Source organism: Astyanax mexicanus, chromosome 14 (genome assembly GCF_023375975.1).
Source record: "Astyanax mexicanus isolate ESR-SI-001 chromosome 14, AstMex3_surface, whole genome shotgun sequence".
Classification (NCBI taxonomy): Eukaryota; Metazoa; Chordata; class Actinopteri; order Characiformes; family Acestrorhamphidae; genus Astyanax; species Astyanax mexicanus.
Window position 1 is genome coordinate 18,323,443 of NC_064421.1, and position 23,053 is coordinate 18,346,495.

Consider the following 23,053-nt stretch of genomic DNA (forward strand, 5'->3'; position numbering starts at 1 on the left):
CGCTGCAGCCAGTCCTAACACGCACAAAAAAAGAGAGAACATATAACACCTGTTTTATCTTCACTCCATTGTCTGCCTGTGTCTTTTATGATTGATTTTAAAATTCTTTTACTGGTTTATTATCTGTCCAGCACCTACATACCTCTCAGACTGTCTGACAGAATATGTTCCAAATCGTGTGTAAAGATAATCAGGAGCTGCTCTATTGAACATTCCCAGAATGAATCACAAAAAGACTGATGAAGCAGCTTTCTGTTTTTATGCCCCAAAAATATGGAACTCTTAACCAATTAATATTTGTCGGGCATCAAGTGTTACTAGCTTTAAAAGGCAGCTAAAAACCTTCCTGTTTAGCTTAGCTTAGTTCTGTTCTGCTTATACTTACATCTTTTTATTTAAATGCTTTTGTCGTTCTTATTCTTATTTTAATTTATTTTATTCTATAATTTATTTTAGTATAAATGTCTTATTTCCTGCTATTTTATGAAAGTTACTTTTAATTGTTTTATTTGTTTTATATTACTTTTACATTTTGCTAATTTATCAAATTTTATTGTGAAGCACTTTGAGCTGCATTTTTATGTATGAAAGGTGCTATATATGTATAAAGTGTATTATTATCAGTGATGGTAAAGTTACTTTGAAAAAGTAATCCGATTACTGATTACTGATTACTCCTTTAAAAAGTAACTTAGTTACTTCATGGATTACTTGATTTTAAAAGTAACTAAGTTACTTTACAAGTTACTTTATTAGTTACTTTCAGCAGCTGCAGACACCACCTCCCGCCGCCTTAACATAAACATTATAACCAGTTTTGCCAATACTCCCTTTATTGGAAAATGCATTTTTAACAGCAACAATGTATCTCTATTAAGTCGAACTATTTCCTAAATAAGTTTTTTTTTATAAAAATAAAAAAATTAAATTAACATAAATATTTTTTTTTATAAAAAATAAAATATGGTCTTTCTTGATTTTACTAAACATAAATACTTGTTTTTATAAAAAAATATATAAAATAAAGAAAGTCTTTCTTGACCTGATATATTTAACACTGTAAAACTGAACATTGAACTTGTTGTTCTCTGCAGGGCAGCAAGGAGTGGTTTTATAAAACAAAACCGTGTATATGGTCTAGACCAGGGATCACATATTTGCAGACTGCGGTCCGGGTCCGGACCCAGACGTTGTCCAATACGGACCCATACCGGACCCAACTACTGAGAAGGATTTAATTCTGACAGTGTTCATTTAAAGCACCGGAACTTTTCTTGTCTTTACGGTATGTGAGCTCTGCGCCACAGTGAACTTCCAATCACGTGTGGTGTAAAATCTTTAAATGCTCTCTCTGAGGTGGAGAGAGAGAGAGAGAGAGAGAGAGAGAGAGAGAGAGAGTAACGCACAGTGACTTAAATAAGTAACTTTAATCTGATTACTGGATTGGAAATAGTAACGCGTTAGATTACTCGTTACTGAAAAAAAGGGTCAGATTAGAGTAACGCGTTACTGACATCACTGATTATTATTATTATTATTATTATTATAACTATTTGGGACAAAAGTAATATCCTCTTTCAGGAGCAAAGATGGAAAGAGGATCTCCATCTTGTAGACAAATGCACGAGAAATGTATTAAAATTTGGACTGTCAACGTTAAATCGTTATCGCACGCTGTTAATTTGGAACCAGTAACCATTCTTTTTAGCGCAAGTTAATTAGGGCACCAAGTTTGACCCCTACATCCGCCGTAATCTGCCCAGCCCCCGCCAAACGCACTGATCTGTCGTCCAGCTAAATGATTGAATGGCGCTCTGAACGACGCACGCACAGGCACACACACACACACACACACACACACACACACACACACACACACACGGGCACACACGGAAACACACACAGACCCGCGCTTTCTTGCTTCCTGTTTTCCTGATTTTTATTCCCATCAAAATCAGGTTCGTATTTCAGAAATCCTTACAACCAAGCAGAGACATTTACAACTCAATTGATCATCTATTCTTTACTCCAGCACCCTATGTTGATTTCATCTCCCCTCAAACATACGAGTATATATTATAATTTTAACTGACACCACTAATATACATATAATTGCATTTTACGTTTCTTATATTCATTCTTTTATTTACATTATATATCCACTATAATAATTCGTGTCTGAAGAAAAACAAATGTGATTAATCGCAGTTAATAACAGAATTTTTCTGTAATTAATCAGATTAAATGTTTTAATCGATTGACACCACTAATTAAAATGTTCAAAAAATGGGATGTGCATAATTGTATATAATTAAACCTGAAACAATGAATCAGCGGTAATTTCAGCAAATAAAGGGTAAAGACACAAGCCTAAGAAGATGATCTCTGATCTCTAAGATAACACTGCATCAGTCATTTAATAAAAGCTGACAGAACCACAGGGCCAAAGAATTACATTGACAAACCCTTGTCAAGCACTACAGTATGTTCACAAATGCCACTTCAAATCGCGTTCAGACAATTTAGATATGATGTGATGATGACTCTGTACTGCTGAACATCTTAAGACTTGTTTACTGGAAATCACTATTTTGCTATTTTTTTCAACAGTAGCTTGCCTGGCACATATGCTGAACACTTGTTGGCAACTAAGAACTACATGTTGAGAGACATTTTCAAAACTTGTTTTGGAAATTTTTCTTGGAAGCTTATAAAAATATTAAAATTGTTAAAAAATACTCTAATTTACAGCTGGTGCTGTAAGTTTAGATTTTTCCAAAACACAAAAGCATCTCTTAAGCTGTATTCACAAGAGATTATTTTTGCCTGGGGAGGTAGGGAAATAAATTATTCCTCAGTGATTTTAGTCCCATCTGAATTCTTCATGTCAGTTATTTTTTTATGGACTGCACAACCTTGTGCTAGCAAAGATCCTAGAGGCTACCTTCTGTAAAATGAGTAAATATAACCTCAAGTTAAACTAAACATGTGTGAATTGAATTGTGGGTATATATTAGGGGTGGGCGATATGGCCCTAAAATAATATAACGATATTTCATGGTATTTTTGCGATAACGATACCCTTGGCGATATGACAAAACACTGAATTTTTTTTTTTTTTAAGAATACACGACTGCACAATACTATTAATGCACTCCATATATCTCCACATATCCAGTACTGCAGTACAATTACTGATACTGGACAGATATAATCTGTCTTTAGTAGATATATAATGAGAAATGAGAACAGTGTGAATTTTTCTTTTGCTAAAAACAGTAAAAAAGTAGTACCCTGATGTGATAAATAGGGGTGGGTGATATGGCACAATATTTCAGGGTTTAATATAGTTCATGATATTAAAAGATTTTGGCTATATTATTGCGTACAATATGATATGGCACACACCTAGTATATATTCCATCAAATACTGTGGTATTTGCTGAGTGCTTGCAGCTTTTATGAAGTACAAAGGCATTCAACCAGGCATTAAGTTTTGTTTTGCATGTCGTTTCATTCACGGCTCTGGCGAGCTTTGGGGGTTAAAAAATAAACATAATGAAATCCAAAAACAACAAGCTAAAGGATTCCTCAGTGGTGTAACATTTCTCCCAGCTTCAGGCAAGTGATTGTGTAGTGTAGCCTATGGCCTACACATATGTCCCGAACATGCAATCGGTAATGTTCAAGCTAAATTATTATGGCATTAAGGTAAGTGGGTTATAATATTGCTTTTCATCAAACATTACACATGGTAGTGTGTAAATCATGTTGCCACAATCATCTCAGGGTATTAATGCTGATTTCATATCCTGAGCAAATTGACATGCATTTTTCTGGTGTGCGGTAGTAAAAATACATTACCCCCAAAAAATACATTATCCTGTACAAACAGGGCTTTAAAAAATCAAAAAGACCAACAATAATACTTAGAAAGTGACAGATGTGTTTATGTACCTTCTCGTGGATCTCCTGTGTAGACTGGGCGTCACAGAAGGCCACGGTTGCCAGATCTTTGAGGATTGGCATCTCCACAGTACAGTCTCTTCCATCCAGCAAAGCCACTAGCGGTCGGGGATGCATCGGCCCGTTCATGATCTGGGGCCTTATACCTGCACAGAGAGAGAGAGAGAGAGTAAGAGAGGGAGAAAAAAGCGAGAGATTGTGGATGTGTTTGTGTACTTCAGAAGAACTGGAGAAGCACTTTGCATAAGTAAGTGAATGAGAAAGGGATTGAGCGAGCGATTGAAGGAGAGAAACACACTTTGCATGACTTTCCCGCTTTCTAGCGCTCTTGCTGTGAATGTGGTTGTCATGGAGATTACAGGATTGGAACAGGATTATGAATATATTTAATTTAATGGCATCTGGAAGAAACACTTCTCTCCCTCTCTCCTCCTCTCCACCCGCTCTTCAGCAGCGCTCCAGAATTATTCACAGCACTGTTATTAAACAGTAATAATCACACAATCGGCCACATCCCTCGTTCCTCTATTAACAGGAATGCGCATTTCAGATCAAGGAGCTGGAGTTGGATTTAAGACGAACTCGCACATGAGACAGCAATGCTGATGACATGGCAGAGCATCACACACATCACACACACATTACACAGCATACTTAAACACTAATACACACACAGAGGGATACACACTCAGACATGCACACTTCTGAGTTACTGGTTGGGCTTGTGGCATAGAATCAGAGAGAGAGAGAGAAAGAGAGTGATAGAGAGAGCACGAAAGAGAAAGAGTGAGAGAGTGAGTGCTGGGACACTCTCACACTTTAGAAACCACACTAACCAAGCTAAAAGCTTTTTTGGACAAGATTCACTTTTAAACAAACTGAATTCACAGACATCCTTACACACTACCCTTATGCACAACCCCAGTATCTCACACACACACGCTCTACTGCGAGAGAAATCAACCATTCACAGCCAACAATGAGAAGAGACAGAGGAAAAGAGAGAGAAAGAGAGGGAGGGAGGGAGGGTGTGTAATGTAACACTGTGTCCAAAACTACACTGACAATAAATGTCTGTCAAAACAAAAGGAAATGAGCAAAATTTTCCATAGCGTGGACACAAGCTGACGTGTGTGTGGGACTCACTGATAGAAAGAAGTGTGTGTGTGTATGTGTGTCGTGTTCAAGGGGGTACATGAGAGCATTTTGCTCTCATTCTTTGGAGGAGAGAGAGAGAGAGAGAGAGAGAGAAAGACAGATTGCCAGAATGAGACAGAGAAAGACAGTGTGTGAGACAGAGAGACAGAAAGAATGAGAGAGGGAGAGAAGGAGAGAGAGAGAGAGAACGAGTGTGTGTATATGCATATGTATAGAGAGAGACGGACAGACAGACTCTTGGCTAAAACAGACTGGCAGTGAAGTGGCTTTGTGGCTTCACCTCACTATCAATGGTCGCTCCTGGTTACCTAGCAACCTAATCTCTGACAGTATGTTAGTGGATGTCCTGTGAAGAACTGCACTTGTGTACACACACACACACACTAACACAAACACACACACACACACACAGCACGACACACTGTGTGAGTTGCCAACAGTCCACATCCAAATATTAGTTACAGTGCCAAGCAGGCTGTGAGGGTGTGTATGTGTGTGTGTGTGCGTATGTTTGTGTGTGAGAGAGAGAGAGAGAGAGAGAGAGAGAGAGTAACAGAGAGAGAGTGAGACAATAAGAGACAGAGTGTGTGATTGAGTGAGTGAGTATGAGAGAGAGAGATGAAAGAGAATAAGAAACAGAGTGAAGCATACCAAGAGTAAGATAGACAGAGAGAAAATAAGAGACATAAAGAAAAAACAAAGAGAGACAGAAAAAGTCAAAGATTGATGGAGATTGAATGAGAGAGACAGACAGATTGAGAGAGGGAGACCAAAGGAGAGAGTGAGAGACAGAGGGCCAGAATGAGACAGAGAAAGACAGTGTGTGAGAGAGAGACATAGAGAGAGAGAATAAATATGTATATATATATTTGTGTGTAATGTGTAGAAATTCTATGTATCTATGTATTTTTCTTACCATTTGACAAAATGTGTTTATTACAATTTATGCCAATGAAGCTATTTATTCCTTGTTAACAAAATGTGTTAATTGAGAGAGATATAAAGTGAGATTAAGAAATGAAGAGAGAAAAGAGAGACTAATAAGAAAGTTAGCTTTTGTACTGCGTCACTCTTTGCTCATCTTCCTGTTCCCCTCCCTCTCTCTATCTCTCTGCCAGGTGTCGGTCTTCTGACAATCCTTCTCTCCCGACACACACACACACACACACACACACACACACACACACACACACACACGAAGAAAAGAAAAAAATGCCAGACAACTACACAATACCCTATTCACTGTAATATAAGCAACTGTGTGTGTGTCTCTCTGCAGCCAGCTTGAATAAAAAGTAGCATTAACATGTAACTCGTGACACGAACAATCAGTAAGTACTGCATCACTATCACAGCCATGACCAACACACACACACACACACACACACACACACACACACACACACACACACACACACACACACACACACACACACACACACAAACACACACACACACACACAAACCTCTCAGAAAGCCTGTGAGCGAGTGTGTGAGGAAACATGCTGCTTGCCTGAAAACTGCTGTCTCCACATTCCTCCCATTAAGAGCCGTGCGGAGCGAGTGAAAAATGGAGGGAGGAGAGCAGGAAAAAAAAGACAAGTGTCAGAGTGAGTGTGTCCTGGGGGGATCCCTCCCCTCCTCCTCCTCGCTCTTTCGCTCCTCTCCTCCTCCCCGTAAATCAGCCTCTCTGCCCCTCCTCTATCTGTCCCTCCAGTCCTCCTCCTCGGTCCCCCCGCTCAAAAGGAGGCTAAGGGCCGTTTACACACACCCACACACACACACACCCACCCACACACACACACACACACACACACACACACACACACACACACACACACACACACACACACACACACACACACACTCAGACACACTCACACACGGCTGCTCTTCTCATCTTCAAGTCTTTCTAGCTTCTTTTCTTCCCTCCTCTCTTCTTTCTTTTCGTTCCAGCAGTGCTCCACGTTCCCACTGTTCCGTTGCCTGGGCTCTCGCTCACTCTCACTCCCTCACTCAGTGTCTCTCGCTCTTTTCTCTCCGCCAAGTGAAAACAATCCTCTCCCAGTGAAAAAAGTGGGAGAAGGCGCCAAAAAGGGCAGCAGCGAAGAAAAAGACTCCTAAAAAACAGTGCCAGCCTAAACGACTGCCTCCTCTACTGCTGCTTCTCTTTCGTCGTGGCTTCAGTCTTCCTCCTCTTCCTCCTCATGCCCTTCCTCCCTCCCTCCCTCTCTCTCTGTCCCCCTCATTTTCTTCCCTCCCTTTCTCTAAAATTTATGATTCGTACGACCACGGCATTTACAGGCTGTCAGCCTCCTCCTCCTCTCTCTCGCTCTCTCTCTCTCTTTTCTTACTTAACTCTGATGTCTCGCTCTCTCACTCCCCCCCCCCCCCCCACACGCACACACATGCACACACACCCTGTGGCACTCTCTAGTCTCCCAGTGGTATTTCCTGAGCTCTATCTGTTTTTCACTTCCTTTTATTAAGCAAATATGGCTCACGCTGTTACGTGGTACTGAAATGTGAGCACTTACAGAAAGTCAGTCAGTGTGCGTGTGTGTGTGTGTGTGTGTGCGTGTGTGTGTGTGTGTGTGTGTGTGTGTGTGTGTGTTTTCTGCATGTATTGTGCTTACAGCATACCAAGGAAATGAAGTGAGTGGATGCTTGAGTGAGTGAATGAATTGCAAACAGCAGGAGAGGCTTAGGTGTAATACGTTCTTAAGAATATGAGTGTGTGTGTGTGTGTGTGTGTGTGTTTACTGCACAAGTAAATGAGCTGCAACAAGCTTCAGTGTTTTAAAAGAGGAAAAAGCCACCAGTCACTGACAACGATTTACCGTAATGGTGGAGACAGATACACCTAACATATCTCACTCACACACACACATTTCACATTACAATAATCTGGATTGTTTCCTGGTTAGATTTTAGCCACATGGATTTACACTTGATAGGCAAATGCGTCTCTGGATAGTCAGACTGAAATCCTAACACTGTGTGGGATGAAATGCAACTTTGCTTTTTTGCAACAATTATAACTAGTGTTTTGGTTGTACTGGGAGGAACCTCTGTTGTTGAATGTGGTTGGAGATGGATGTCTTTACATGCTATAACATGTGGCTCAAAGTGCATCTCAATACATCTTCTGAAGCAGTTTTAGAAGTCATATTTGCAAAACTACACTATGCATCCTTGTGTAGCATGTTAATGTAGCTTAGCCTTGTCCAGATGAAATGGTGTGCTGGTTAGCATGGTAAGCTAGCTGAAGAGATGGCTTGTCCAAGCAACAGCACACATCATGCTGCTCTTCACCCTGTCGGACAGCATTAGCATTTTATCCCCATGTTCATATTTTCTAAAAGTAGCTGATATATTTAGCTAAGACTTAAGAAGACTTTCACTAGTGGGCTGGGTGTATGTGAACTTAATGACTGTAAATATTATGACCATTTTGTAACATTTTGGGAGATTTTGGAGTTTTACATTTTGGATCTGCTGGCTTTTCTTTTTACTGAAAAGACAACTAACTGTATTGAACTCTAATGAATTAATTTAATATTTTTCAGTATTTATGAACAAGTCAATGTCATTGTTTTGGGATATTCTACAGATCTTCATGCTTAGTGGGTGTATCTTCCATCAAACACCTTAACAGTGAAGTTGCATATAGTAGTTAACCATGTGTTATATATATATATATATATATATATATATATATATATATATATATATATATATATATATATATATATATATACACACACACACAACCTTCCGAACAGTGCACAAGCTTAGCATAAGTGATAATATACAATTAATTAATGAACTAATGCAATAAACTACTTAGTGTCAGTGTCATAGTGACAGTGTTTCTATGGGGAAGACTTAAAACAAACTGTAACACACAAAAAAAAAAAACAATGACGGGTATTTATATAGCGTTCACACTTCTGCCTGCTCCTTCCCCTCTTTTCCTCTCTCTCTCTCTCTCTCTCTCTCACACACACACACACACACCAGCTGCAGATGTGCTTTCGCTCATTACGATCTGCTTCCTCCTGATAAAGCTTTTTTTCTATTCATTACTTTCACTCTCTCACTCCCTCCCTCCTTCTATCAGTGCACTCTATGACAAGAGCCATCTGGCCTGGCAGAGAGAGAGAGAGTAGGACCAGCCCTGACACACACACACACACACACACACACACACACAGCTGAGCCTCGTTACCACTCAACACAGAAGGCTGTTTTGAGGAGGTGTCAGAGCATAGCATTAGGAACAGAATTACAGCAATAATCAGTACACACACACATACACACACACACATTAATAAATAGGGTTACGGGGTAAGGAAAATAGAGCAAGCAGCTGTGATGTAGTCACATTAAGATTGTTATTAAAAGCCGGGAAATATCACTCAGTGTACTCTCACACTTCCCTACTGTTACTGCCTTCACTCAAGTCATTATGTCTTGCATGTCTTGATAATCAGCCTATGTGTTACAGGGCAGCCATTATTATATAATATGCATCATCAATGTACATACTATGTGTAAAACAATAACAAAATAAGCTTTTTTTTGTGTTTTCGAAATATTTGAAACCTAAAGGACTAAAATTATATAAAAAAGAAATAGAAAAGTACATGAAGAAAAAGCAGAAGGGCTTCCACTTCTACATGGGTGGAAATGTATTGCAGGTGTGTTTTATCGTGTTGCTCAATGGTTACTATGACATCCCAGGTGGTTGCTAAGGTGTTGCAAGGTGGTTGATATGGCATCCGAAGTTTTGCCAGGTGGCATGCCAACTAGTTGCCACGGTGTCCCTAAGTGGCTGCTAGGTGTCTCATGTGGCATCCCATTCGGTTACTATGTAGCTGCAAAGTACTTACTAGAAGGTTGCTATAGGGCTGCTAAGTGGTGCTGGCTGGTTGACACAGTGTTTCCACTGTGTGGTTGCTAGGTGATCAATGTGGTATCTCAGGTGGTTGCTATAGTGTTGCAAATCGTTATTACTAGGGGTGTGGTGAGACACTAATATCAAGAGACGAGACACGATACTGGGTACACGAGAACGAGACGAGACGAGATTTAAAAATAAAATTTTAAAGAAAACATCAAAAATGAAAAATGGCTTGAAAACTAGAGTTTTATTTGACAAAATCATATAACCAAAAACTTAACAGACTGGTTTCTCTCACATGTTGATTTTATAAGAAATAAAAAAACTTTTCTAGGTCTTATATAGTGCAAACAATAAGTGCAAACCACAACCAGTCATATTAAGCCCAGGGTTGATGTTTTTTGTCTCCTAAATCTCTTGTAATTTAACTATGCATAGCTATAACCAGTCATATTAAGACTATGCTTGAAGTGCAAACAGAGACAGAACATGTTTTTAAATACAGTACAGAGCTAAGGAAACAGTCTATGAAACAGTCACATGTATGATTTACTTACAGTATTTACATATGGTTTGTTTCTTGTTGGTCACTCTGTTGCCGTTTATTGTTTCCATTGGAGCCAAAATGCAGCCAGACATACAACTTAAAAGTAGCAGAAGCATCTACTACGCAAATGCCCGAATTTTCCTCTTCTGCTGAGAGCAGCTCTCACTGCTTAGCCATCATACTCTATCGCTATCGCTACTGGGTTGGCAGATCCCTCTTAAAAAGTCCACACTTAACTGTTTTTTTCCCCCGCGAGACAGGTTTAAGCTTGACGAGAAATATCGTCATGTTTTAATCTCGCGAGATCTCGGGCCATTTTAATTACGTTTACATTAGTGTTGCAAATAGTTATAATTATGGTGTTTTATGGTGGTGGTAAATTATTTATTATACACTTTAGTATTTAAACTGGTATTTTTATATTTTTAAATAAGTTTAAACAGTTTTTTTGTAAAAACTTTTGGTTGGGTTGTAAACCTTTAGTCAATACATACAAATCATATATTTGCTCTGTTTATGTTCACTGGAGAATGATTTTATTGCTTGCAGCATGCACACAGGTCTATAGGAGTATTTGTGGCACGGTTGCATATGAAGGATGCCAAAACCTTTGAATCCCATACATTCCTATAAAAAATGAAAGAAGGGAAAATCAGAAAAACAAATTGCTATGCTCCAACCATAATTCCAAATCACGAGGATGTATACAAGCACACATTTCACACATAGACTGAACAGTAATGAGTTGGAAAGATGTTGCTGCCCCGCAGTTTTTACCTGACAAAACTGGGTAAAAAAGGTAAAAAGAAAACAATACAAACTGAAACCTTACAGCTTTGCAAAGAACAACCATAACAAATTTTGTGTGTGTGTGTGTGTGTGTGTGTGTGTGAGAGAGAGCTTAACCTGGCCCTGCACCTGACTCACTGACCATCCAGGAGTTAATGGCTTAATGACTCCTATAAGCAGATTAGACTAAAGGCTAAAAGCTAAACCAAGATACACACCAATCAGCCATAATATTAAAACCACCCAATTAACATTCTGTGAGTGTCCCCTCATGCTGCTAAAACAGTTCTGACTGGATTCCATAGATCATTAGATGTTGCATTATATACGTATATGCATTTTATATATAAACAGCATGCTGCAGCATGTAGTTTATGCTCAAGCTAAGACTATAACCCTGACTGTGGCGCAACCACTACATTATACAAGCTGTTCTTAATTCACATTTATATTCATGGAATAGCTGAATATGAAGCCTAGTGTTTCTGCTGTGCACAGCAAAATTCCTAAAGCAAGACGTAGTACCAGCCAGCATCTGCACATTAAACACTTCAGCTCTGTTTACAAAATGTTTAGAAAATAACAGAGATTGAAACATGAGCTGAGTGACAGTGTTTCTACAGGCTGATCATAGTGTCGGCTCAGCCTCTCACCTCACACTGAAACTCCACGATACCATGACATTTTCTCACTGTGAATAATTCACATGACCCGCTTGCCTACACTCGTCCAAGCACACACAGCAGGACTGCTTCATTTAAGCACTGTAAGTCCCTATAGTCAGACATGATCTCTCACACACACACACACACACACACACACACACACACACACACACACAAACACACACAGACAGACAGACACACACACACAGACACACACACACAGACACACAAGTAAATGCCTGATGGACTAATAACTAACACAATTCCAAACCATCAGCTAATCCTCATTACACACACCAATAACTGGACATAGTCCCGGGACATCCAACAGTCAGAGAGAAGAGAAGGAGGGTCAGAGAGAAAAGAAGAGAGAGTGAATGTGTGTGAGAAAGAGTAAGAGGGTCATCCTCTGTCGTTCTCTGTCTGCCAGCATAATTTCCAAATGGAGATTATATTCTCTTCATTCAGTTCTGCTGGATTACGTACAGTGACCCACCCTGCCCATCAAGCCCAACCCAGCACAGATGGCTGGTGGGATTTTATGTCAGTAATCCCTCTTCTTCTCTCCATCTCTTTTTTCCCCCCTCTTCTCTTTCTCCCCTCCCCCTTTATTTCCAAAACCACAGTGGTGAATGAGGCGAGCTGAACATATGGCTACTGGATCCACTTTTACTGACTGTGCCCAGCTTTCTTTTTAACTCTCTGGCTTCCTCCACCCTTTTCCTCCCTATTGATTTCTTAATTTATTCTTTTATTTTCGTCTATGTTGTGGTAGATTGAGGTAGACAGTCTCTTAGGCTGAAAGATTCCCAAGTCAGTTCTGTGGCTAGAAGTACACAGGCAGCAACAGGCAAATGGGCCTTGCTCACAACTTCCTTTAAATCTGGCTCCAATACTTGGTAAAGGAAAGCACTGGGGATGCATTTGCACAGCAATGGAGCACAACAGGCATGAACCCAAAGTAATATCCTTACAGAAACCCAAAAAAACAGAAATTATCCACAGCTTAAAGCCAAAAGAAAAACAGTCCAAGCAGAACTGAACATGTAGACCACGCTGAACATTCAGAATAAATTACAAGTTAACTGCTTCCACTCCTCCACTCTTTAAGCCAGTAGTTTCTGTCCACACACACACACAGGTATACACTGATGAAAATGCCAAATTTCATGGGATAGCAGAGTATGCAAACTGATCAGATGTCACCTGTATAAAGTTTTGAGGTGTTCTCTTGTAAGTTAGGCTAAACACTGGACAGCATGCTTAGTTTGCAAAATGCATCATGAATACATGAATTATTAGAGTTAGAAAGAGGATTGATAGTATTGAGTAAAGATTTTATTTCAAACAAAACACACTAGAGTTGTGTGGAGATTAAGCATTCCTCAATCCACAGTGTCACATCAGGAATACGTGACAGAATAAAGCCCCATAAACATATCCCACAGATCAGTGCATCAGTCTTTTTTCGCCATGTCCCATGGAAGCTAGACAGAATACTAGTTCCCACGACTGTCCCATGTTTTTTGGCATGTTGGTGTATACACACTACAAACAATATCAATTCAAATCTCCTCACAATTCAGTTCAGTTTGAGCAACAGAAACTCTACATGATATACAGTCCACACTCTCTAAAAGCCCTGATCTGACTGCAGCCAGACACCACCAGCTTCAATTCCAGTGTCATCCTTCTAACCTCGAAAAGAGTAATCCCTCCTCCTACAGATCACTTGCTGTAAAAGCACACAGCCTTACAGCCTTTCTCTGCTGAGCATTTCTATAACCAACGGAGCTTTCAAAAGCACAAGTGACCTTCAAATATTCCATCAAGCATTTCATCTAACTAATCCTGAACAGTAGGTGTAAGGTATTGCAAATGGATTTAGAATGCACACACGTACACACACATAGCTGACCTGGGCTGCTCTGGTGTGGTCCGACTGCGACATCCATCGCCATGACTACATAATCCTCTCTTACTGGAAAAATAGAGACTTGAGCCAAAGGCAGTCCCACATCTCCATATATGGAGACTATTAGTCCTGAGGGGTATTCTGGATTAGCATATGGAGGGTTTTTACTGGTAAAGAGGAAGCGTGGTTTTGATTTAGGAGTTAATTGAAAATAAATGAGGGCACATTACCAAAATAAAAATCTACTGTAATAAATGGATTTTTTTTGCTTGATTAATTTTTTGGTTTGATATCACTTTCATTTTTAAGCATAAACAAATAGTAAAAAAGTGACCCACTTATATACAATGTCTCACTCGCCCTCATTATTTGCCTGACCTAATAATGTGGGCACATTACCAAACTAAAAACAAACCATACTCAAATTTACACAGCACAGAATACTGAAAATGTCTTTTGTAATGGCAGGTGTTCCAAATCACACTAATGTTTTAAGTGGCTTATTTAGATACTCACTCACCCTAATGTTATAAATACAGCCTAAATCATGTTAAATTGACTTCAAGTATTTACAGTTTTTGTTTTTAATCCATGCTTGTCTCACAGAGTGATCCACTCTGACACTAAGGCAAAAAGCCAGTATAATCAGGAGTCTGACATAACCCGCAGCGGAGAGAGCAGAGTAACAGTTTTATTACACGAGATGAGAGCTGTCTAAAGTCATTAACGATGATGAGCCCAAAGTGAGAGAGCAAGAGCGAGCGAGCGAGAGAGAGGGAGAGAACAATTAAAAAGAAGTGGATAAAGTCATTGGATAAATTTTCAGAGACTGAGAGGAAGCTGTGTAATGCAGAGCATTGTAAAAAGAAGACTTTAGGATTAGCATGCTATCATTTTTTCCTCATTACACAGCTTACAGAGAAAAAAAGCCACAAAGCTCTCAGTGTGACTGTTCAAACCAATTACTGATTCAAACAGAAAACAAACCACACCACACAGTAAGTCACATGAGTTCTATAGAATTTCTCTAATTTGCACTATACAACAATACTGTACTAACACAAACAGTGTGATCACAACAAGATCTTTGACATAAACAAGAGGAGTGCACAATTCTGCTTTCCTTCACAACACCAACTGATTGCCAAGCTCTCATATATTGGCTTTCCTGTACATCTCTTTTCCATCTTCCTCTCAAGTGGCGCCCCTTTGTAATATGCCATCGCTCTGATTACAATAATTAGAGTCAGATTAGTCTGTTTTACAATGCTGATATGCTGTTTAATTTCCTATTGGGCGTTTGACACTACAACTCTATTGCAGCTTCAGTTCCACTTACTATTCTTGGGCCCCTCCCCCCCAACATGGCCATTTCACATCCGATACATGGCCTGCAGGGTGAAAGAGCTCTGTTACATCAACAGCATGAGTGGGATTAAAGAGAGCCTTGAAACACTACACTGTAAACCTCTCCCAGCTCTACAACATGCCCTACATAACACTTGATGTTCCTCAAAACATACAGCCGTGAATCGAAACGTTTCGATTTGAATATACTGCTATCTATTCAACTGTTCAAACTACATAAAAGAGCTTCAACTCAAAGTGAACCATCACTGCACATCATCTGCTGACCCTAAATCACTACAGATTAGCTTCAGCTGTGCTCAAAGTGACAGTTCGCCTCAGAATTGTATCTGGGACAGGCACTCTTCTAGGTCGTCCTTAAGGTAATGAAATGAAATATTGTAAGCACAGACATCCTTACTACAACTGACTTCAATATATCTCTACCGGACTTCACACATTCACAACAGAGCTGCACTAATCAAAGGCCTGTAAAGACCAAAACAACACAACACGCTCTGACAGTCGCTGACACCCTGAAGGTTGTGTGGAGGGTTATAGCAAATGACTAATGCTACAACAACATGATTAAGCAACCTGAAAGAAAGGCCACTGCACTGCGATACAGTACAAAAAGAGTGAACCAGTTCAGTCATTGGTCGTGCAGAAACCTGTAGGGCATAAGCTTAAAGCAGTCTGGTTTTAATTAAGGGGACAGAACGAGATTCAGGGAAATCTGAGAACCATTTACATGTGGAGTACATAACCAAATTCTAACACGCATCAATTTAGACCTCTGCAAGCTCTTCATGCTCCATTTTCTGCAAATCGATGCGTGATTCAATCTTCATTAAAAATAGGAGCAATAGAAGATATAACCAAATTTCAAGTTACTATTGTGCACTCTATATAATAATATAGTACAGAACGGACATTATTGTTATGCAAATCATGCTCAAAGTACTTTTCCTTTCTCAAACAATCACACAATAGGTAAGCAGAAGGAGTAAAGGAGGGAGAAAGAGGTGAGGGATGAGGGAACATTGGGTAGAAGGCTTTGATTTACTTGTGTCAGGTGACGCCATAGTGGAGACGATAACTGGAGGTCCAGTGCGCCGGCTGAGCTTCTGATTGGCAAGGCTAGGACTCTGACCTGCTATAGCACCTACAGGAACCAGGGCGCTCTCATGAGGTGCCGATCCAGCCTTTCGCATTAAATGTGGGCTTGGGTGTGGACTGGCCATGGGTGTCATGGTGGCTAAGCTTCGATCCCTCTTCATCAGCTCCATGGGCACTGTGTAGTTGGTGGAGTAGGCCTTAGGGGCTTGCTGGGGAGGCAGAGCAGGCACAGCCATTGCCTGTGGCACTGCAGCTAGAGCTGGCATCTGCTGTGGCATGCCGTGAATTGATGTCGGCAAAGTTTGCATATGCTGTGGCAAGCCAGAAATGTGTGGTGAGATTCCTGGCATGTGTGATGGAAGAGATACTTGCTGGGACATTGCAGTCATCGAGGGCATGTGCAAACCAGCTTGAGGAGTGTAGGCAGACATTGGACGTGGTTGCACAGGGACCATGGCACCGCTAAATGCCCCTGGTGTCCTGATTCCAGGGTAGCTGCTTGTCTCCAGAAGCTGCTGGGAGGGAGCACTGCTCGGCCTGCGCCCCATTACTTCGCCCATCCTGGGTGACATGCTCGGCACAAGGTTGGCGGGAGGCTGCATATACTGAGAGTCAATGCCGGGAGTCATTGGCGCTTGCTGGTGCATGTATATGTCACTGCGATGACTGAAGCTGTTAGACCGGCCACGGACTGGAGCGCTAGGGTGCTGGGGGGTGGCAGGAGGTACGTCCGGTGGACGTTTGCAGCCGAGTGCCACGCGAGAAAGAACACGTGCCTGTCCTAAATTGGGTGCAACAGAGCGAACGTCATTCTCTTCCATAACAGCCAACATTGCAGTGGAATCGAAGCCTTGTTGGAGCAGAGAGGTGATTGTGCTCTCAGATAGACCTTCGTTGCGTAGAAAAGCCAAAAATTCTGGGTCTGCTGTCCTCTTAGGGTCCAGAGGAACTGATGGGGTTTGAGGGACTGAAGAAGGAGGAGCAGGAATAGCAGGTTGAGAAGGGAACTGAGGAGGTAACTGCGTAGGGACAGCAGCCATGCCTGGGGTAGACGCTGGGACGGGAGCTGGTTGGACAGGGTTAGGATTGTAGACAGGATTTTGAATTGCCACAGGTTGCACTTGTTGAACTGGTGCAGGCAGTGCTTGCTGCACTTGTTGCACAGGAGGCATTTGCTGCATTTGTTGACCAGGTGGCATTTGTTGCACTTGCTGAACTGGCTGCATTTGTTGCATTGGCTGAACTGGCTGCATTTGTTGCATTTGCTGAACTGGCTGCATTTGCTGTACTTGTTGAACTGGCTGCACCTGCTGTACTGCCTGAGCCTGTTGCAATTGGTTGAGTGGCTGAACCTGCTGCATTTGCTGCTGCAACTGCTGTTGAGTTTGTTGTGGTGCTTGCTGTTGTATAGTGTATGGTGAAGGGCTTTCCTGACGAATGACCATACCTCTGGCAGTCCCGTCCATCCCCTGAGCAGCTGGATCGACCACTAGGCAGGTGGCTGCAGACTGATCCAGGGGTCTCCCATTAATATCAGTATACACCGAGTGCCCTGGAAGAGAAGCTGGTGGCTCAACAGCATAGCGGGGAGATGTTGGCTCCATGCCATAGCGCGCAGGAGAAGGTGCCCGACTTGGAATGCGCTGCCCATCTGCCATCATCTTTGATACAGGGGTAGCAGGTGGAGGTCCAGGGAGAGATGGTTCCCTGTACATGCGGGCAATTTCGTGAGTAGTAGAGGGTGGAGGAGGTTGGACAGGAGTAGGGACAGGAGGACCAGACCTCCCACCTTGGTTCTGTTCCCACGGTGGCCGAGTTCCTCCCATCAGTCCATAATGAGAAGCTGATCTATTGAGCAGATGAGGTTGTTCTCCACGATAAAATGCATCTGGTGGCCTAGGAACTATGCCAGGATCTTGCTGGTAAAAATCCGGTGGGGGCAAAGAACCACGGTGGGCCACAGGTGGTCGTTCATAGTGACTGTTCAGCTCAGGTACAGAACTCTTTCTTATGTTGCGAGGATCTGGCCGATCCAAGTAGGTTTGATTATAAAGTGATTCCTGGTAAGAGTACGGCTCCCGTTTCATATCCAGGTCAGGTGGACGCACCCCAGGGGCTGCTTCATACCAAACTCCTCCTGCATCACCTCCATAGGACAAGGAATTCCGTCGACCAGCCATCCTGGCCTGCTGCTCATAAATGCTCTCGCTGCGGTCCCACTGACCCTCATTCCCACCAAGTGTGTCCCAGCTCTGGGAGCGGCCAATCGGCAACTGCTTACTGGAGATCAACATCAGCAACAAAGCTACGCCACTCTAGGAAAAAAAAAATCTGCAGAGAGGATAGAGTTCTGTTTTAGCTCTTTAGCCACCTAGTTACGTCAAAGTAGTGAGAGGGATGTTAAAACAAGATGTTAAAACAAAAAAAAGATGCACATATACTCTTCCACCAGTTCTACCTGTAATTTCTCCCTCTTCTTTCTTTGGGGGTGGTTTGGTCTGGTTATCAGGTAGCTCTTCTTGTTAGACGAACGCTGAATAATTAATCTGGGGAGTACTGCTGTTGGTGTTGTAGAATGGAAAGAAGACACCAATCGCTCTCGCACACAGTGGCTGAAGGTAACGGCAGCCTGACTACTCCATTGTGGAAATGAAAAGCGACAACCGTGAACGGACGACAGGACAGAAAGAAAGCAAAAAACAGGGAGGAAGGGCAAATTTTCAGGGGGAGGGTTGGTGCAGGGTAGGCAGGGGCTTGTGTTAATCCAGCACAGTTGATCCGCTCCTACTCTGGGACATTTTACTCGCTCCGATTGCTATGAGGGATTACAGACTAAATAAAGCCCGCTTAAATCCACTGCCCCCCCGATGATGTCACAAACACACATTAACTCATGCTTATTGCAAGTCTTACTTACACAGCGATGAAACGGATCGATGATGAAGTTGATGATGCCACCCTTCATAACAGGACACACCTACTGGTGGTGGATAATTGAAGAGCTCTGTCGAATTTCTGTCCCATGGGCATTGAGCAGGACGGCTTTCCCGGGACCCCGAGGGGCGGGACAATGTGGCAGACCAGTGAAATTAAAACAAACCTAATGCACCCGTGCTAAGTCGTACAGCGCTGTCAGAAAACATCAAATCCTGATTGAACAATAATCCGGTGACTGGGCCAGCAATGCGTGCAGAGTCATGCAACTGCAAAGAACTGGCACGGCTGCACGATTCAGTTATGTGACAAGACTAGACTTCTTTTAGGTCACATCTGAAGTAAATATTCTGTATATTAAATATGCCAACATCATCCTATTAAGTATTATGTGTCATTATTAAATAATTGCATTGTTTCTTTCTTCTCTGAAGACTAATTAATTACCAATGGACCAAGACCAGAACCAAAAAAGACTAATGAATGTAACTAAAGGCAGAATAGCCTATAAAATACACATTGCTTTGCAATGTCATAACCCTCTTATGTTGTAACTTTTATACTCCCAGCCAACTCTTCTTTATAACAGTTTTTTGTACAGACCCTGAAACACCTTTCATACTCAGTTAACATAAAAGCATGCATTATTAAACTATTAATTACACGAGGGAATAAGAATGGAAAGTGGTAGACCAGATATAAATTAACTCGTCTTTATACTTTGATCAAGCATAACATTACGACGCCATGTTTCTACACCTTTTTTTCAGCTCCACTGAGCATACAGGAGTACTTATAAAAGTACATTGTAGTCCTTCTGTTCTCTGCATCTTTGGATCGTGGGTCATTCTCAGCACCGAGGTGACACTAACATCATGGTGATGTGTTCAAAATGTAGAGCCGAAGCTGCGTAACAGCCACATTCTACAAATGCAGCAATCCATGTGTTGAAGTAACTCAATCCGGGCAGGCTGTTACCGACAAACAGAACTTATATGTAAAAGAATTAAATGAAATGTTAAGTTACAACAACAAAAACACGTTCTTTCCACATAAGAAGCTCATTTCAACTGTTAAGCATGAGGCTGGCAGTATCAGGGATGGCAGCTTTCCTACAAGGCAGTCCACCATTATCACTTCAAGTGTTTTTCTCCTCAGTTACTTGCTCAATATACACATGTGAAACATTTGTAAACATTTGAAAAATTAATGCAAAACCTTAGTGCAGACAACTGTGAACCTATTGACTGCATGCACAATGCTAACATGGGCTATAGGAGTATAAAGCCCCCCCCCCCAACAGTGAGCTGAGGAGCAGCAGAACTGGGTTCTCTGGAATGATTGTGCTCCATCCAATACTTCTGTAATGATTTGGGGAATTAAGGATCAAACATCCTGGCCTCAGTAATGCTCTTATTACAGAATGCAACTAAATCCTGACAATTGTGTTCCAAAATCTTACAAATCATACAGTTTTTTCTCCAGACAGAAGCGACAGTTACTCCAATAAAAGCAGGATAACCTTTTTAATAACCTTAAGCATGTATATATAGACAATTCTGTTTTAAATGAGTACGACCAGTGCTCACATTCACACTGCCGTATTTAGACAAAGATATGTTTTAAATCTCCAAGAAGATCCTTTAAACACATACTAATTTCAGCATATTAAGCTGCAGGTGTATGCACCAGTATACTGTATGGAATTGCTTACCAGTTTTTCATTGGTTATTTGGGAGATTGCCAAAGTACTTCCGTTTCTACTTAATGATAAAATAGCCTGATCCAGTTTGATGTGATCAGACCCAAGCAGAGGTGGAGACGGGAACGCAGCAGTAATGAACTTCACTGGATGTTAGCTGTCTGTTTATAAAAGCTGAACAGTTACACAATTAGACAGAATTTCGCAGAATTGAGAAAAACCACACGTCTCTCAGTATCACCATGGGGGCAGAACAAAGAAAAAGACTGTGACAAATGAGATTTTCTCTCTGGAAAACTTTCAGGAGCATGCAGTGGGAAAGGGAGAGAGAGAGAGAGGGATGGCAATTAAAGAGAAACAGAGTGAAAGAAAGAAAATAAGCAAGCAGTCAATTACATGTCTGAGCAATGTAACTAATCTAGTGGGACTAATAACCTTGGAGACATTCAGTCTTAGTGAGCCTCATCTATCCAGTAGGCCTATGCATGTTGTAGTTTAATGACTTACAAAAAAATGTCCTTCTGTGGTACAGAAATCAACAAATAAAGGCTCATTTATTCTCCCTTAGCCACAAAAAAAAAATGTACATCCAGTTCAAACTATATAATCTTTACTGCAGGCAGATCAGTCACATTTCTGACAAGAAAACAAACAAAAGTGACAGTGGAGGTGATTGTGATAATCTACTATAAAAAAAATCTAAAGAGGCAGTGGTATAAACGCCATTAAATTCAAAAGGATCTACTACAAGCTTTTCTGTAAGAGTTTTTTCTTCCTTGAGTTCATATTTTAGTAAAGCAAGGCAATATGACCAAAAACTAATATTTTACTCATATTTTAATATTTTCAAAAGATATGATTATATACACAATACATTATGACACAAAAAATGTAACATTAAAAGTATAATGTTAAAGTATTAGTATTTTAAACACCAATCACACATCATGCTATCGATATTTAAACACTAAATGCCTAAATATCTAGATATTTTCTAATAATAAGTATAAAACAATTGCACTCTCAGCAAACTGCACTAGATTACATTGTTGTACAGGGCTGGTAACCTGATTAACATACAAATTATTACAATCCATATTCGATAAATTACTTCTGAATATATTAATATTTAAGATGTCTAGCCCTATGAATTAAGTTTATTGGCTACACTGCCCCTAAGATTTCCAGTGTTACTGCTCTATTCCCTCTGTTTCTATAGGCTTTCAGAGAATGTGCACAAATACGATACAAATTAATTTGGAGTAAGGACAGAAGGCCAGGTCAGTAATTGTATCTAATGTTTAGAATAAATGAGCCTTAAAAAGTGAAACCTCAGATACAGAAAACTCAGTTAACATGAATATAAAAGAGGGATTGTTAGATCACAAGTGCTGGCTTCATTAATACCATACTTTTCATAATTGAAAACAATTAGGCACAATTTATTATTTAAGATTATTTGTAATATTTATGTAATGTAATTTAATAATCTATCATAAAGACTCAATGTACTTAAAATGGTAATAATGGTTTGCCTGGTTAAATAAATACTTAGTTAAAAAGTATTATGTGGCATATTTCTGAGCATGACTGTCAGTTTAATGTTCTACAAAGGTTTCCTAGCCACCATCAATTTGAATTACAATTACAGTTCTCTGAAATTACTTCCTCCCTCTCATGCACACTCCAAATAAAATCCAATAATGTTAATCCTCAAGTTGTGTGAACTGAATAGTGATGTAGTGCGGTATTCACGCTTCACCTCATCAAGGAGGACACTCAATTTCAGGAGGCTTTACTTCAGCACTACTGTGCTTCTCTTCTGCTACTGAGATATTCAGCATCAGAATGGAATTTACAGCATGAAGAGGGAACGGCAATCTTCACACAAAGTCATTTCAAAATTGATTTGTGTGTGTGTGTATGCGCGCACACAAATACACCCATACACTATACAACTTGAATAGCAATTTTTGCTCCCAACTTGCACATAAATTATGGCGCC

General features: G+C 40.7%; 1 protein-coding gene across 15 annotated transcripts in view; it reads right to left on the reverse strand.

Moving 5' to 3' along the window:
• The window catches only part of ctbp2a (C-terminal binding protein 2a), a 65,467-nt gene that overhangs the window by 13,279 nt on the left and 29,135 nt on the right, over window positions 1-23,053 (reverse strand). For 5 of the 15 annotated variants that reach the window (XM_022672975.2, XM_007251932.4, XM_007251937.4 and 2 more), the window contains one exon: window positions 3,958-4,112. In XM_022672975.2, the coding sequence (XP_022528696.1) occupies window positions 3,958-4,095 (138 nt within the window). In that variant the 5' untranslated portion in view covers window positions 4,096-4,112. The other 10 variants (XM_007251930.4, XM_007251929.4, XM_049464113.1 and 7 more) reach the window with 9 other exon arrangements.